The sequence below is a fragment of the Cynoglossus semilaevis genome, chromosome 17, assembly GCF_000523025.1.
Source record: "Cynoglossus semilaevis isolate Cse_v1.0 chromosome 17, Cse_v1.0, whole genome shotgun sequence".
NCBI lineage: Eukaryota > Metazoa > Chordata > Actinopteri > Pleuronectiformes > Cynoglossidae > Cynoglossus > Cynoglossus semilaevis.
This window is the reverse complement of record NC_024323.1, coordinates 4154761-4172554: the sequence shown is the minus strand read 5'-3', so window position 1 is coordinate 4172554 and position 17794 is coordinate 4154761. Positions and strand designations below refer to the sequence as shown.

The following is a 17794-nucleotide window of genomic DNA, read 5'->3' as shown; positions in this document are numbered from 1 at the left end:
CCAGGAAAACCCCGGCGGCGGGGATGTGTTCTTCCCCCCCCCCCCCCCCCCCCACACACACACACACACACACAGTAGTGTCCAGTAGAGTACCTTTACAGTACTGCAGCGCTGTCTGCATGGCACACATCCTCTCACTGTTCCAGCAGCTCCAGGCCTGAGCTGAGCCCTCCGTCTGCTCAGACTGTCTCCTCTGCCACAGGTAGACCTCCAGATGGTTGTCCAGCAGGAACAAGGCTGAAGAACACAGGGAAAAGACTATGATTCAGACATGGGTGAGTTAGTAAATAAATAATAACAAACCCACAATATAAAACTTTAAAAGTAGCCAAGAGGATGACGCATAAAAGCTAAAAACTTACTGTTACTATACACCTAGGCAAATGCTAGACCTAGCTAAAATAAATGAGCTAAATTAACCTAAAAAGGAACCCAACACAGCTAGCTTTAAAACAGATTCTCACTTATCACAAAGATAATCATCTTTAATGCCTTTAAAATGTTCCCATAGCAGTAAGAAAAAAACAGAGAAACAAAAATGATTCAGAAAAAGGTATAAAAACCTAAACAAAAATAACTAAAAAAAAGAACACAATAAAATAAATGTTACCCAAATATGTATGGTACAACTAAGCAATGAAAAGATCAAACCTGGTCAGACATAGTTAGGCGAAAAGATGTTAGCCAATTTTACAGTATTAGTTAAATTAGTCAAAACAGCTAACGTCGCTGGACTGCAGCTAAAGATCACCACAGACAGGCTACATAATTCACTAAAATTACCCTTGAAATGATCCAAACCACAGCAACAACTTTAATAGTTTGGTAACACTTTCTCAAAGCTTGGTGCATTACACGACGGTGCTCCGTCTTCAACAGTATCTCATCAGTTCTCCTCTCACCGGGCTGAGGGGCAGCGTAGAGACTCTCCTGGACAAAGGGCATGGCCATGACCAGCCCCGGCAGTCGACTCGGACTCTGCAGCTCTTCTCCCTGAAAGCTTCCAGATGATGCACTCAAATGAAAGAGCCGAGGTGTGAAGTTGTACTTCCCCGGATCTGACAGGAGACAATTTGAGTGAATACCGAGGGTGTGTGTCCTGGGGGGAGATGACTAAAGTGGGTGTGATTTTCTACCTTGCAGCATGCAGTCGTAAGCCTTCCTGTCCATCTGTCCCAGTGCTGTCCAGAAGTCTGTAGGCTCTGAGCCCTCGTCTACTGCCTGCACCTTCACTGGGGAGTTTTTACCGAGCCCCAGCTCTGGAGGGCATCTAACTCACACACACACACACACACACACACACACACTCACAGTAAACCTGCACCAACCAATGTTTCTGTGTGTGTACCTGACTTACATCTGAGTGAGTCGTTCCACTGCCCTTTTGGCGACCTCTCTGGTGCTGGGCTGAGCTTTACAGCCAGTCCACAGGTATAGCACCCCCTTCTGGCTGTTCAGCAGTACATCAGCACCCCTGGAACGCAGACCTGCACAGCAGCAGTCCACCTCTAACAGAGATCCTTCCTCAGGCAGCTCTCCTCGCACACAGAACAGACGCCACTCTGTGAAATTGATTAAAAAAAAAAGTTATTTCACATCATTAAAAACTTTGAAAGAAAATGTGAGGGTGAGGGTGAGGTTATGAGCAAACTGCACCTGCAGAGGGGGCTTCATCGTGCCTGCCTCTGTGAATGACCAGGCCTCCCTGGAACAGCTGGAGAAAGCAGGGAGGCTCCTGTCCCTGAGGTACCAGCACCTGGAGAAGGAGTGGGTGTAAATCTCAGTTTGGTAACAGAAATGTGTGTGAAAGGATAAATGCCTGCATGCACAGATGCATCATGGTAAGAAATGACCCCCCCCCACCTGTGCCTCCTCAGAGTTCTTCATGCCAATGGACAGAAAAGCAGCGGTGTCCCGTCCACTGGCGCTGGAGTGACGTCCACGCCACAGGAAGAAAGCCATCTTTTCTTTCTGTCCAGCATCAGAGCCGCAGTCATATGAACCGTCCATCTGTTTGTCTGCAGCACAGAAGGACGGAACTCTTCACTTTTTTTTTTAATGTTACCCACAGTTAAATGACACTACTGTTGATGACAAACTGAAATGATTGAAAAGTACAGCGTCACAGACCAACAGCGCTGATGGTGTAAGTCCAACGAACAACGTAAGAGTCGCCCTCGTAAAGCTGCCCCGTACTCTCCACCGGAACTTCGCTGTCGTCAAACTCCTGGACGTGCCACGTGTCCACCGCCAGCGTTTTCAGCTCTTTCCACGGGCCGTCCTCCAGCGTGAGGACACCGTAGCCTCTCGGGACATCAACACCTCCCACCGTGTTATGGACCAAAGCATCTCCGTCCAGTGACTGACCTGACACCAGAGCTTTGGCATCACAGGGCGTCAGGGGGTTTGACTGAGGTAGCAATGATTCAGGCTGTGGAGACGAGCACAGACGATGAGACCCTCGGTTATTTCTCTGTATTTCTACATGAAAACACGACTGTGGAAATGGAATCAGAGGTGAACCTTTGTCTCGTGGTCCACCGCAGCAGCTCCGGCCGTGCGTCCACTCCGGTCGGACCAGTCTTTGAACTTCTCCTTGAACAGAGCTGTCTCACTGTGCTCTGAGACGACACCAAAGAGAGACCAGTCTGGACGGCCCTCACCCCTCCTGTAGAGGACGAATAAAGATCAACAGCTGTGTTGAATTTCTCTGGCCTCTCCATCTTTCTCCACTTCATTTTTTTCCCTTCCCTCTGCTGTCTCCATAATTCTCTTCCTCTTTGCTGAGTCAGACGGCTGAAAACTTAACCTGGATCTACTGGAGACGCCTTTTACTAAAAAGGATATTTTTCTCCCCACCAAAATGTTGCTCAGTCATTGATTTAAAACGCTTTTCAATGATATTTGTAAAAATTATTCTGCTTCACTTTATATTGACTGTATATAAATCTCCAGTTTTTCAGGAAAATAATTTGAAATTGAATTTCTAATTTCAAAACTTTGAAGTCCATTGAGACAAACATGTTTTGGGAATTTGGGCTATAACACAAACTGGACAGGAAGTGACATGTGACATGTCAATAAACTAAAATAGATGATGTTTATGTCTCATGATGTTGTGCTAAACTATTTATATATCCACTGTAATTTTCCTAAATCTCTCATCTACGTTGTTGTTGTCTGTCGTACCGTACAGAAGGCTAATGTTCGACAACCACGAGCTTTGCTCAGCTGCGTCTCCTCCCACTACTGTTAAAGTGCCGGCGGCGTGGACTCACAGCTGCGTGCTGGGGTTACTCTGCGTGGGATCCAGTGGGTTGACTCGACAGTTGCTGTAGTCGTAAGCTCCGACCCACACCTGCTGAGTCAGCTGCAGAGCGACGGCTCGACCGCTGCCGGAGACGTCGTGTCCGTGCCACAGGTACACTTCACTGCCGAAATCAAACACCAGGGCCTGGACATACACATGGACACGACTGTGACACCTCATCTGTTTAAATGCACCAATCAGACAAAAGGGGGAGTAAGTGTCTGACCTCAGTGGACTTCAGGAGGGACACCGTGGGGACGGTGGCCCAGGCCTGTTCATGAGGCACCAGTCTGTTGTCTACCAGTCTGTACACACAGTTGGACTCCATCACAGCCAGCTCATAGAGCTCATCCTCCTCTGGTGCACCAGCCCCTGGAATAGAAAAAATACTTTTCCATCCTGATCTGGTTTGTCACGTTTTATAATGTTAATAAAAAAAATATATTGAATTAACCATAGATCTATAATGATGGTAAGTCTGGAAGGGCAGAAAGATGGCGCCAGGTGCAAAATAAAACTTTTATTAGAGTGAGTGTGGTATGAGGGCGCCCTCTAATGGTAGGTGGGAGATTCTGATTTCCATTAGCATCGGTGGAGTCATGTAGTTGATACACATTTCGACTATGTCTTCTTTATAAAATGATGCCAGCTTATTGAATAGTGATCATATTTAGAGACAAAGCAGGAGTGAGCACCTGATTGGTTGAGAAAATGTATGAAAATCCATGAACCAAAGTGGCTCCAAATCAATCTGAGTCAAACAGAGGACATTCTAATATTTTAGATTCAGAGAAACATTTTGACCTCTCACCTCTGTACTGTGTTCTTCCTCCCAACAAATCCCAGAAGTCCGCGGCCTCGCTGCTGTCAGAGTTCACTCCTTCCTCCAGGTGGACGAGCTGAGGGGCCTGACAGCCCAGATCCCTGTGACTGTGGATGAACGAAGCCAAGTCCAACGCCTAGGAAACAAGCCACTCTGTCAGCTTCACACACAGTGAAGACAGTGATGGTTATAGTAATATGATGATGATGGTTGTATTCTGTATTGACCAGGGCTGAATCATAGAATACAATAGAGACAAAAAATCGGATGTTGTACTTAAGATCACACAAAATTGTGTCACTCCTTCACTGATACCTTAGCTTTCTCTTTGTCACTGGCAAACTCTCCACTCCACGCAATGCAATGCTCAGGAGTGACCAGCAGGAAGCAGTCTCCACTGTTGAGTGAGCGAGCCGAGGGCTCCACCAGACGGGCCTGGACATGCCAGCTACCTGTCACCACAGATATTAACATTCATAAAAAAACACATGACAACACAGACACCGTGACACAGACGACAACACAGTCCACAGTCTCTGACCTTTGACGTGGATGAGCATCAGTCTGCTGTAGGGAGGATACGACTCCGCACTGACCTGTGAACTGGACCCTGAGGAGTTCTTACGCTCTGTCAACAGAAACAATCATCGGGGGATTTAGCAGTGATAAAACCTTCACCAAGAAATGGAATAAAACAACAACAATAACAACTGAACTCACTCTTCTCTGCCTGAGCTCTCTCCTCAGCACTTGCACTGATTCGGTCTCCCATGTAGTCCTGTCTGATGTCCTCTCTGGCAGCCAGGGCCCTCAGAGGGTTCCTGGAGCCCTGGGTTCGACGAGACGGACGCACAGAGCGCCTGTGCTCCGCTACCGCTGACGACAGTCTGAACACACAGATACACGTTACAGTCAAACTCTGAAGTTGAATCAAAGTTAATCCACCAATACTGAATTCAGTTAGATCTGCTACAACAAACAGGAAGTTCTCATCTAACAACACTATTACCTAACCTGTCACTGTAGTTCTTACCAGCGTCACATAATACTGTATATGTGTATATATAAACACTCCTTTAACCTAAAGTTTCCTCCTTCGAAGACGGTCTTGAGACATTTTAATTTTTTTTTTTAATTGGTTCATAATAATAGCTAATAATCAATGACTCACATGTGAGTGTTGGTCTGGCAGACGACACCCAGGTCCTGCTCACTCTCCGCCGTTGTCACGTCCCCACAGGCTGGAGGAGCACAGGCAGACGGAGGCGGCGGATCACTGTAGAAACCTCTGTCAAACGTACAGGGTCCACAGACAGGTGTCTCCTCCTGCTTCATCTCCTCAGGAGGCGCTGATAGCGAGGAGTTCTGCACAGCTGAAAGGGAGTAGGAACAACCAAGAGGTGAGATTTATTAAGACTTAAATCATATTAAGTAGTAGAGGGTGTTCTTGTTCACCTTCAGACTCCGTCACAGACTCCCCCGGCATCTCTGTGAACCAATGACAACAGATCCATTAGAGAAACTGATGAAGTCGGGGCTAAAACTCTAAAAGGAAGAAGTGTTCACCTTCATCTGTACAAGGCACAGCTTCAGCTGAGTGTTTCTTATTCTGGGATGTCACGTTAGCATCCGGTTCTGGAGACCTGAGACCTAAACGGTGACATTCCATGTTGGTGAGAATGTATGGTTTATACTTAAGGATATGTACAGGTGATGGATTAAAGAAGAGCAAAAATACTGACCTCTCTTGCTCCTGTGTCCAGTTTCCTTCTCTTTTCTTTCATTCTGTCCATTCACTTCCTCAACTTTGTCCTGAGAAGACACGTCCTCCACTCCTTTGACCTTCAACAGAGAATAACATCAGAGTTCTTTAGTTATTTAGGTTGTTTTATTCCAATATGTCCTTATGAGGATTAAAGATATCTTCACATCCTAAAACGGTTACCTTCTGTCTCCACTGAGGTGGAGTTGGGTTGTTGGTTGGAGAAGAAACTTCTTGTGCTTCAAATGACAGATTTGTCTGATCATAAAGTAAAAAGGAAAAAAAAAAAGTTAGATCATTGTATTTCTAAAATGGTGTGAAAAAACATTAGAAAAAAATCTTAAATTAAGTATTTGACATTCTTTCAAAACATGCTTTTAGGACATTCTTAAAATTGCAGATTCAACAGAATTAGGCAGATGGAAGGACAAACATTTTTGTAAAATTTTGAACTTTTTCTGGAGAGACACCTCAGAGGCCTGATATCCAAATAAAATAAAACAAAAATAAGATTTTAAGTCTCACATTATTATTTCATGGTGGGTGGGATTCAGCCCACGGGCCGCCACTTGATTATCATTAAGCATTTGTTTGGACATATACAGATGAAATATACAGTGAAAAAACATAAACTACATAATAATTGACAATTGTTACTTTATGGTTCTCTGTAAAATAGTGGAGTTGTAGTGAAGGTCTAATATATTCAACCATCCATTAAAAAAAAAAAATCACACCTATGTTCAATTAAGAGTGGGGTTTTTGGTAAAAACTCACATGCTCACTCAGGGAGAAAATGCAAACTCCTTACAGAAAGATCAACCTGAAAACTGACTAACAAACCAGTGACCATTGCACTCTAAAGGCCATCGTTTCAACAACATTTGCCACAGTGTGGCCTATACTACATCAGATTTGACAACCGCTGGTACAGAACAACAAAGTCAGCCTCACATCCTTAATGTGAGACGACACAGCAGCTCTGACATCTCTCACTTTAAAAAAAAAAAGTCTTGTTAGTGTGAGAGGAATTTCACACAGCAGCTGCAAAAACCACGTCAACCTGAATCTGTGAAATGACAATAAAAAACCATCTCCACTGCACAAAAAAAAACACTGCACAAGAAAAGAAGCAGTGATAAAAACCACCCATGCACAGGCAGTTACCTGGTTGAAACACATGATATACTGAGGCGTACTGCAAGTAAAGACTGAGGCGAAAACAGGTTCCTGAGAGAAATGGGTTTGGTGTCAGGACTCAGAGTGGCCAACGCCGGTCAGAACGGTACAGATTTAACCAGGTGAGCTGCGGTGGTTTGTTTGGACTTACCCAGCACATTGGACCGACTTCGTGGTTTTCTGTTCCTTCCTACAAAAGACACAAACAAATAAAATGTGTAAAGCTCAGGAGCACCCATCAGACAACCAACACAATCGTTGTGTGTTTACATGCCACATTAAACTGTGCAGAGTCACAGAGTCAGACCTCTCTCACTACATAAACACACACGACCTGTGTGTATTTCCTCCAGGGTAACTCAAAACTGATCTGGAGACATTTAGCGCGTACCAGGACCGTGGTACTGTTCCTAAGCCACGCTGGATCTGGTTTCAGCCAGCGGCATCACAAATGCCAAAAAGTGACCACGAGCCTATTCCTGAGGAAGAGTGAACTCTGTCACCCCCCCAAACTGTGACTCGGACTTTTGTGAGAGGACAGATAATGAAACAAAGACACAACATTAGAAGATGAGACTAAGTGAGATCACATTAGATTAGAATGACAGTAAAAAATAATGAAGGCAGGGATGACATTAGATACAATAAATGTGCAGATAAGATATGAGATGAGAAAAGATGAGGTGACGAGCGATCAGATCTGGAAACAAGGAGATGATGTAAGGAGTAAGATGAGATGGTGAGATGAGATTAGAGGCAGTAGAATTAACGAGATTACAAATCCTGACTGATAGAGTTTATGTGGCATTCATCTTCTTATTTAAAACCCCTGGGCAAACAGACTGAGAGCAGACCATGGGCCCCAGAGACAACAGACAACACAGACTTTTCACATATTTACAGTAGCAGCATGTCTATGCTGTGTTTCTTACCGTGGTCACACTGGTGTTGGTTGTTTCCAGGTGTAGGTGAGGGCGGTCCACCAACGTGTCCTGAACGTGTCTTTTACCTCTGGCATCTCCGCTGCATCTTCTTGAACGTCATTGATGAAACATTACCAAAAAGGCAACAGATGAATGCACTACAGAGCTTTTCTATCATATTTGTTATATTTTTGTCTATGACTTACAGGTCTTTGTTTGTGGCACCTGGACTGGATTTATCGTCCTGAAGAATGTCCTGCTCTGGTGAAACCCTTCTCGGTGTACAAGCGATGGTTTCCCTCCGGTTTCTTGTCCTCTGTCTCCAGGGAGGAGCAGTCACCGAGCCTCCCACCACACCTGAGGCTGCGCGCCTCTGTCTACGTGGGGGCGCCACGATTTCCTGCATCGCTGCTCTTTCACAGCCTCCACCATTCTGTTCATGGCTCTTGGACAGAGGATCCTTAGGACCGCTGTCCATCTCATTCCATGCTGCGTCTTCAGTCCGGCTCTTCTTCAGGATTCCTCTCAAGCTGGGCACAGGGTCAGGTTGGCCAGGACTGGGCTCAGGTTCTGGCTTTGGCTGAGCGTGACGAACCTCACTGGGTTTAAGGTTGACAGATGAGGCCTGCTGTCTGTCAGAGAGGTGAGCAGACAGATGGAAGGCAGGAAGTTGTACAGGGCCTTTCTCCAGCTACAGGAAACACAGAGACATGGAATCATACGAGTGTGTTCTCTTCAGAACCTGTGGAATCAAACAGAGAGAGCTTCTTCTTACCAGGTTGACCTCGTCCACAGTAATGGGCTGTGTTCGGTACCGAGCCCCCTTCTGCCTTCGCCTCTCTGGTGGTCCATCAGGGTGGCTCGGACAGCTCCTCCCCGGTAGAGACAGTTTATTGAAAAGGGCCAACTTCTCAGTCATGCTGAGTTTGCAGCTCTCATCAACATCTTCTGCTGGTTCTACATCTCCACTCTGGGACTCCGTAGATACAGCTGGTTTGGGTTCACTGAGGAAGACAATATATTAAATTAAATATTTAAACAATATATAATTAAATGGAGCAAAAGATTCATTTGAAAATACTTATATTTAAACTAAATAACAAAAACACAATAAAAATAGTTTGTGGTGTTCATTTTCAGCAAACATATCTCCTCAGATATACCATCTGACAGACACAAGATGTGAACCTCCAATTATTCACACTTTAGAGTAGAGATATCAGAGTTGCACTCAGCCTGCCAGTTTCATGAAATGCCCCGGCAGACCACCCCCACCCACCCCCACCCCTTTAGTCTCCAACTTTATTTTAAGGTCACAGGGATGTCTGTTTCTCTGTCTTTAGAAACCTTTAATATAATATAATGTAATGTAATGTAATGTAATATAATATAATGCCAGACTGCTATTTCTTTCATGCATTATAGAAAAAAATATTTAAGCCATATGTGTCAAACTCAAGGCCCAGGGGTCAAAATGCAGCCCTCCAAGCAGTTTTGTGTGGTCCACGAGAGCTTAAAAAGTATTTAGTAAAGTCCATGCAGCAGAGTTTCCTAACCTAAGAAACTAAAAGTTTTTATAATCAATCAAATAATAATCAATAGTAGAAACATGAATTATTCTGTTATGGAGTAGTTACATCTATACCAGTGGTCCCCAACCTTTTTTGTTCCAAGGACTGGTCAGCCAGTACCACCTGTGACCTATGGAATGACCTATGGACTGGTACTGGTCCACGGACCGGGGGCCCCTGATCCATACAGTCTTCCAGTTACAACCCTAGGGCCATATTCTAAACAGATAAACCTTCCTTCTCATCATTACACATCCATGAAGCCCACCTGATAGCCACCATTTCCTCAGTGGTTATTGGCTGAGTGAGAAAGCGCTGGTCGTTGCCCCGCCGCACCCTGCGCTCATGACAGACGCCGCCCGACCGCGGCTTCAGAAAGGCCGAAGCTTCAGGGGATGAGGACTTCTCCAGCTCCTGCCAAGCGACAGACATTTACGTACTGTATCAACAACATCATAAGAAAGGCTACGAAAATTTAAACGCTGTCTACTGATGTTGGCCGTATAGAGGTGGGAGGGTGTGAGGGCGGGGGGCTAAACCTGGGTGAGCTGGTGAGGAAAGTTCTACTGTAAGCTGCTGTGGTCTTGGTACACATGGAGTTGAATGCCAGTCCAACAGATTGCGATGTAACCGGAGCTGCAGCAGCTTCAGTTACCTCGCTGCCCGCCTCCACAGAGCAGCAGGCTAATTATAACACAGCTGCTCTGGTTTGTCCTGCTAATAGAGCGACCCGCAAATGTTCACCGGCGCTCCGTGACTCAAAAGTGTGCAGGAGGTAAAATGGAGGAATAGGCACCGTAACAGTGGAGGTTAAAAAAAAATAAATTACAGCACGTCTTAACCTCAGTTTGCAGTTAGTGGGAGAACAATTTGGAGAAAAATAAAATGATAAAACAAAAAAAATGTGATCAATATAAAACATAAATGGGAAATATTGAAGATAAGAAGAATGAGGATGCTGAAACTAACATGGAAAAGGCAGGACAAGAGGTCAAAAGAATGGAACTGTACTTCACAGATAAAAACATATAAACAGATCGAGAGTGTGGCTGAAGTTCTCCAGGACAACACCTGTTTGATAGGCAGTCAACAAGATCAGGTTGTGTTGTGTGTGCTCTCTGTAAGGTGAGCAGCTGAGGTGAGCGTCGCTGATGCATGAAGCCGTTATACTGTACATGAGCGGGCTGAGCTACTGGATCACCACGTGTACCGTTTTTAAGTTGCAGAACGTGGTAATTGATGCTTTGAAAATGATGAGACATAATGAAGACGTTGATGTTAATGCTGAGAAAAGCCCTGATGACCAATCATCTTTGGAGCAGGTGTTGGGACAGACAGTCCCAGTGAGAAGAGAGAAAATAAGCAGCTCTTAGAGATCATGTTTCAGTGAGGACTTACTTTGAACAAAGACATCTTGGCTGCTACACTCATTTTGGCTCTGTCGTCTGTTTTCACATCTGCTACGAGAGGAAAAAGACATAAATCGTCTGAACACAGAGATATATATACAGTAGAAATGAACATGCCGAAAGATGACGGCCCACAGGTGATAGAGGTCTCTGCTCCGCTTTTACATGAAGTATAGAAAAAAGACATTTTCACTAGTATCAACTTTCACGTGAATATACTGAATATACATTTAACTATCATCACAATCATAATTATTTTTCATGCACAGGAAATATATAATAATAATAAATACATTTTAACAAATTTAATTAAAATATGTACATTGTTACTCAGATAAAACACGTAAAAAAGAATGACAAAAATGAGCAGCTGGTTAGCATACAAACATAGCAATTAGCTTTACAGAATCTTAAACTGAAGAAGTAGGGCAAACTATACATTCTCTCTGTAAATGTTGTGACCTGATGAAGATTTAAAAATTATGGGTTAGTTTTCAGTAAATACTTAGGTCAGTATGTGGGCTTCGAAGCGCTTTTCTTTTCTGATCTAACATACTTAGGTTTGATTAACACTTCATGTTTATGTTGATGTAAATACACTGTAGATTAAAAGAATATTAATCTGATCCATGACATACCAACGCCACTCTTTCTCTGTTGTCAATCATGACAACAGAGGGTGGGGTTAAGGAGCCACATCGTTCTTTGTGGGAGCGTTAATCTGTCATCACTATGATAAAACATTATGAAGCTAAATATACAAACACATTTATTTCACTGGCTAATAAATACTTTTATAGACCCACTCTATAAATATTTTCTTTAACCGTGGACATCACATAAATACTGTAGATCGTTCGCTGCTGTCAAACATTTATTGGTCAGGCTGTCAATGTCAATCTTTATATTTCAGAGTCATTCTGTAAGCACTGGCCTCAGTGAGTAACAGAAAACCAGTATTTCTAGTCTTTCTAAAGAGCTGTACTACCAGGCAAATCATTTGTTTAACCTGACATACAGAACCAAATTAATTTGTCAGAAGCCAAACACATCCAATCATATTTTTAACCCAAGCAATGCGAAGTAGAAAAGGTATGAAAATCTTTATAAAGAACTTTACCTGCACTGGTTTCCTCCTCTGCGTCCATAAGCCTAGAAGAGGACAAACATGAACACGATGAAATATGCGCATGGACATGATGCAGACTTCTATCTCCTCATCTTATCTTCTGCACTGAGCCACCAGAGCATGTCTTTGTAAGATGGTGGCATATTTGCATCCTAGGTAAAGCAACAAGATTATGACTAAATGTCAGACTGCAAACACATGTAAACCACACCGCCCAAAAACATTTCATGCAAAAGTGCTGTGCAAAAAAACCCAAAACAACACGCACTTCTAAGATGCCGTGGCAAGTTGAATAGTCTACAACAGTGGTTCTCAAACCTTTTCTACTCTGTACCACCTGAGAAAACACTGAGCTCTCTGAGTACCACCATGATGACCAACATTAGAATTCCCCTGCTCGTTCCACGTTCAACTTGCAAGTGATCCCATGATTCCGTGCTGCCTGTGCTTAAATGAGCAACGGACTTGCATTGCAGCAAACAACAAGTAAATAAATAAAAAGACCAGACATTCTATTTCATAATCTCACAAGTAGCTATACATTTTTTTTCTAAATGTTGTATTAATTGTGCATAATATGTTTCAGATTTATTCATTTAAAAATATGAATTTTCGTCATGAGAACCACTGGTCTACAATGATGTAACAAGAAAACAGTCTCTTAAGCACATACCCACTGCTCTCCTCCACCTCATTGGCTGTTATTGGCTGTGTCCTGAAGCGGTCGCTGGTCTTGCGACTCCCGACAGAACCACCAGGGAGGTATCGGCGAGTGCGCCGCCGACCACCGTCAGGGCCAGGGTTCACGGCCAGGTCCAGGGAGGATGTGGCACGCCCATGGTCGGGACAGCTAGTGTGTAAATGAATAAAGAAAAGAAGGAAGAAATAGTTGAGGTGAGAATTAGGGTGACGGATGTACAGAGACTGTAAGTCTCACACACACATGCAGGGAACCCTACACTTTCTCAGGCTGTTCTTCACTCGCCGTCTGCTCCAGAAGGGCACTTTTCAACTGGCCTACCGACACCCGAGTGTGGAGCTGCGGGACGTCGTGTCCAGGGAGGAGGTGCCCCTCTCCACTTAGTAGGCTAACAGAGTCCTGGGAACCCTGCCTGGAGTTAGTGTAGTAACGGAGGGAGGTGAGGAAGCAAGAAATCGTGGGTTGATCAATGTGTGCTAAAGAGCTTCTGAACCATTGATAGTTTGACCGGTTAGTTTGTTCTAACCGGTCATGTTAAAAACGGCCGGTTGAGGACCCAGAATAACATGCAACACAGCTCCATGTTGGGACCCACTGATTTAGACTTCAGTTTTAATTAGTAACAAAGGCTGCAGAGCAACAGGTGAAGCAAAGGACCTGGTGCCACTGAAAGGCAAAGCAAATAAAAACACAACAACAACAGTGTTTCTGTGTTCAAGAAATAAGAGAAGAATTGGATAATGTATTAACTATCCACACATATGAACATATATGCAAATATATGTTCATATGTACACACACGTATCATGTAGTTTTGACCATTTACATTGCAGAATGATGCCATTATTCAGGGGTGGCCAAACTTATTTTAAAAAGGATCCGAGTCAACAGTGTAAAAAAAATCTCTCTTCATCTAATATTAATAAAAACTCACCACACACTGATTCAGAAACACCACGTCTAAAGCTTAAGAAGTCGGGTAGAAAAGTCTAAATGCTGATAAAAGCCTAATGAAAATGACATTGCTACTAACAAAGTGTTAGCCTCATTGCTTCACAATTGTTTCAAAATTAAATTTAGCTAAAAGAAAAGGCCAAAATTAGCTAGATTGCTAAAAACAACAACGCTTGTATTTGAAAAAAACAAAGAAAAAACTATGGGACATGCAGAAAAGTAGGTAAGGTGGTTCAAAAGATATCTAAAACTTTACATAATTGTTTTCAAAGTAATAAAAAAACTAACACTAGCACAACTGGCAGGTAAAATATTAGCCTATGATAAAAGTTATTTAGAAATAGTGATTTTGAACTTGCAGGTGACAGTGTCAATATTGAACTATCCTACTCTCTATGATTATGCGCCAACTTTGCCATCGAAGATGTATCTGTTTTATTTAACAGCTAATCTGATGTGTCAAAGTGTCATGTGTGGTTTTTACAGGACTATCCTTGAAAATAAGACATCAGGTTGTACTCTGTTTTCTTCACTTTTTGAACAAATACATCAACATTCACTCCAGACAACACTCACCTTCCCTGGTAATTGGACTCTGCGGGAGCGCCTGCCTCTAATCCATTTGTAACCCTTGGTGTCCTGCCGTTAACACTGAAGCCATCTGAGTTCAACGTCCCCGTACAAGCCTGATCTTCCAGGTTGTGGCCGTCCTTCCCGTCCCTTCTCACCCACTTTGACGGTAGTTCCTCCACATTACCAAAACGTTCGGCCAGTTCCCTCCTCCTCTCGGCCTTGTAGCGAGCGATGCGCTCCGATCTGGGCTCCAGTGTGGAGTTCTCCATGGCGTCCCTGTTCTTTTACAAGGAGTTGGGGATAGAAAAGAGATTGGTTGTGCCTTAGTTCCTGTAGATTTCAGTTTCCATCAGACCTTGGTCTTTGCTGTACTCATTGGGTCCTCCAGAAAGGGTTAAAACAACTTTGTATGTTACTGAGTGGGCAGTTTGTCCTGAAACAAAAAAAATAAAATTGTCTCAGGGTGTCATCCAAAAAGAACAACACATTTAATTGCCGTTCTGGAGTCTAGATGTCCACAATAATATGGATGAACTGATGTCCTCATTATATATTAACCTTTGTTTCTCCTACATTTAAGTCTTTCTTTTCTCTCTTGCTTAACACCATGTAAGATGACCTGTGCCAGGCTGCGGTGCCACGTCGAGATCTCCCGTTGCACTGAAACTCAACACCTTCCCAGGTCAACTCCTCGCTAGATCCAGGCATTCAACTCACTGAGTCGGCAGGTTAGTTTGTCTCTACCACAAGCCCAGAAATCGCTTTCCAAATTAGCAACATGGGACTTTATAAGTCAATATAAAGGTCAGGTACAACTAAATATGGTTTTAGATTAGTTTAGGTACATATATTGATTTGAGTTTGACATGTACTCTATTTCAATCAGGCAGGAAAAAATCCCCTGTTGGCCCTATGGTTGCCTGGAGGTGAACACACAACACTAACAAAGCTAGGAGTCAGATATAAATAGTACTGATATGGCACAAATTGCATGTAAAGACAGCTGCAGACCATCAGTGAGGCTGGCAGAGGCTGGACCGCATATGTGAGCTTGCAATGTGTATGAACATAAATGTGGGTATGCACGTGTGGTTTTTTTTTTTTAAAGTGTGCATGTCAGCATTCCATGTTGCAGGAGGCACATTGTGGCCAGAACAAAGAGACGTGAGCTGTGGACTTAGTCCCACAGACGGATCTGCTGCACAGCTAAATGGCTGCGGTGGCCGTTCAGATAGTTTGAATTTTTGTCCAGAGCAGTTTGCATTGTTTCCACAGCTGGTAATCGGCCAGAAGATGGACAAGTGTACATGAAATACATGTTCATCAGCAGTGATGTGTCAATGCCTATGGCTGTGGACACAGCCTTAAGACTTAAATGACGGTCACTGTGATCACATAAAGACATCACATCAACACAAGCCATGAAGAGACTAACTTCCACGTCCAAGCCGGCCTACAGAAAGTAATGATGCAGCTGTCTTACCCATTAAAGGAGCACTCTGTTTATTTCTCTCCGAGCAGAACATAAGTAAAAGCTGCTGCACAGGAGCGATGGTCATGTGACAGGCTGAAGGACTGTCGACTGGAGGGTAGAACGCAGCACGGATCAACATGGATCATTGACGCTTAATCCAATGACACTAAGTGACAGTGGCACTGGAATAAAGACTGTGTTTGAGAGCACAACACCAACAGTCTGGGGTTTGATTATTTGTTTACCAAGATGACCAACTATTGTAGTTTTATTGTTACTTTTAAGTGGAATTTTTTGCCCAATTCTGCTTCTTAAAAGACTTGAGGTGCTCACCTGTGTATGGTCACTATTGTTTGACCATGTGTTTTCCAAACTACCCTGCTACTTTCAATAAAATCCAGATCTGGACTGCAGGCACTCTGTGTCTAGAATACAAGCGCTCGTAATTGTAACGAATGATAATAAGCATCTGCACAGATGATACACAAACTGTCACATAAATTATATAGGGCTACCATGTTTGCTATAATCAGTATAAATCAAATATACTGCGGCTTTTACTTGTCAGGCTACAGTCTAGATAGTCTTTTTTTATGTTATTCTTTAACCATGATGTTCAAATATAATTCAGAGCTACAGCTCCATTAGAGCTATTAGATTAAGATCTGGTGACTGCACTGTGTGTGTGTAAGTCATTTAGTCATTTTACAATGGAGCAATTGTCATGTTCAAAAAGCCACTTCGACACACGACCTTGTGACATGGTGCTAATAAGCAGACACCAGGGGATGGTTTAAATGTTGTCAATAAGTCATGGTCATCTAAGTGATGTATAGTTCACACTTGGAGTCATCCTCTGCTTCTAGGAGATCTGTTTCACGGGATTTTTTGCCTAAAGTGCAATGGATAAAACCAACAGATCATTCATTCATCCAACTTTTACAGTGCAGTCTCTTTTCAGGGAAACAGATGAACTGGAGTCAATCCTACCAGTTGCCAACAACTATTCACTCTACTCTAATTCCTACCTATGGTCCATTTGGTGTCCAGTTACCTAATCCTGCATGTTTCTGGACGGTGGGACCTGAGAACTACCAAAATAAATAAATAAATAAATAAATTTCTCTCACCCACAGGTACAACATGCAAACATCACACAGAACAACCAAACTGTTGATGATTATATCTCTAATTTCCACTACTTGGTCCAGTCCGTCACACTGACCTGGTCATTTTTGACCACGTCTAATGCAATGATGCCGTAATTCAGCTGGTCAGATAATACCACTAACAGGCAGAGTGAAGGAACAGGTGTGATTAATTAATTGACACTAATTAATTAACTTTCCCCATTGACGTTAGCACAAAGGGAACTGTTATATGTAACAATACAGCTTCGTCTAGATGCGTAACTCGTATGGAACAAGGGACCGAGCTGGAAACAAACTTTAATTCAACATCTTATTTCTGACGTTACATATATTTCAGTCGACGCAAAGTTTCACAAGTAAAATTCCGTCATTTTTGGGTCACATAAAGTAGAAAAGGTACTGCGTATACTTACGTGCATGAGTCGTGGACGTCAGTGCAGCCGCTGAAGTCCTTCCTCTGCCCGACAGTCCCTCCCCACTGGCGCTTCACTGAACAGCGTCGCTCCAAATGTAGTCAGGCTGGCGGCGGCGGGGGGGCTCTGCGAGTTCAGAGGACAAGAGTATAAATAGATGGACATCAGTGGACGCACTTTCCACTGTCCAAGACGCTCCCGTGGGATCGTGCTCCATTATACGTACGCAATATTGCAGAATCAAATAAGAAAATTAAATTAAAAAAAAAAAAACACTTAGGCGTATGTGCAAGACGGAGGTGATATGTATGTGCAAACGTGCAATAGTGCAATGGAACATATCCAGGTCCAAGACAGGAGTGGCTAATCGGGACATTCGGGAGTTTTCCCGATGGGCTGACCCATGTCAATCTCGGTTTGGGC

The 17794-nt window shown here is 43.4% G+C and overlaps 1 protein-coding gene across 9 annotated transcripts in view; it reads right to left on the bottom strand.

Annotated features, from left to right (window-relative positions):
• Positions 1–17626, bottom strand: part of LOC103392755 (supervillin-like) — a 20624-nt gene extending 2998 nt beyond the window's left edge. Inside the window, exons 1-31 of one of the 9 annotated variants that reach the window (XM_017040765.2) lie at positions 17372–17626; positions 14337–14614; positions 13066–13218; positions 12780–12956; positions 12098–12129; positions 10967–11028; positions 9837–9982; positions 8773–9001; positions 8204–8688; positions 8007–8103; positions 7226–7264; positions 7063–7125; positions 6079–6153; positions 5876–5975; positions 5700–5783; positions 5589–5621; positions 5305–5506; positions 4854–5020; positions 4675–4761; positions 4449–4585; positions 4122–4269; positions 3537–3682; positions 3279–3454; positions 2524–2668; positions 2131–2431; positions 1864–2018; positions 1657–1756; positions 1358–1562; positions 1137–1270; positions 903–1058; positions 94–237 (exon numbers count right to left, since the gene is read on the bottom strand). In XM_017040765.2, the coding sequence (XP_016896254.1) occupies positions 94–237; positions 903–1058; positions 1137–1270; positions 1358–1562; positions 1657–1756; positions 1864–2018; positions 2131–2431; positions 2524–2668; positions 3279–3454; positions 3537–3682; positions 4122–4269; positions 4449–4585; positions 4675–4761; positions 4854–5020; positions 5305–5506; positions 5589–5621; positions 5700–5783; positions 5876–5975; positions 6079–6153; positions 7063–7125; positions 7226–7264; positions 8007–8103; positions 8204–8688; positions 8773–9001; positions 9837–9982; positions 10967–11028; positions 12098–12129; positions 12780–12956; positions 13066–13218; positions 14337–14614; positions 17372–17377 (4462 nt within the window). In that variant the 5' untranslated portion in view covers positions 17378–17626. Of the gene's footprint in view, positions 1–93; positions 238–902; positions 1059–1136; positions 1271–1357; positions 1563–1656; positions 1757–1863; positions 2019–2130; positions 2432–2523; positions 2669–3278; positions 3455–3536; positions 3683–4121; positions 4270–4448; positions 4586–4674; positions 4762–4853; positions 5021–5304; positions 5507–5588; positions 5622–5699; positions 5784–5875; positions 5976–6078; positions 6154–7062; positions 7126–7225; positions 7265–8006; positions 8107–8203; positions 8689–8772; positions 9002–9836; positions 9983–10966; positions 11029–12097; positions 12130–12779; positions 12957–13065; positions 13219–14336; positions 14767–16835; positions 17061–17371 lie in introns of those variants that run through there. The other 8 variants (XM_008329468.3, XM_017040764.2, XM_008329469.2 and 5 more) reach the window with 8 other exon arrangements.
• Between the last annotated feature and the right edge of the window lie 168 nt (positions 17627–17794).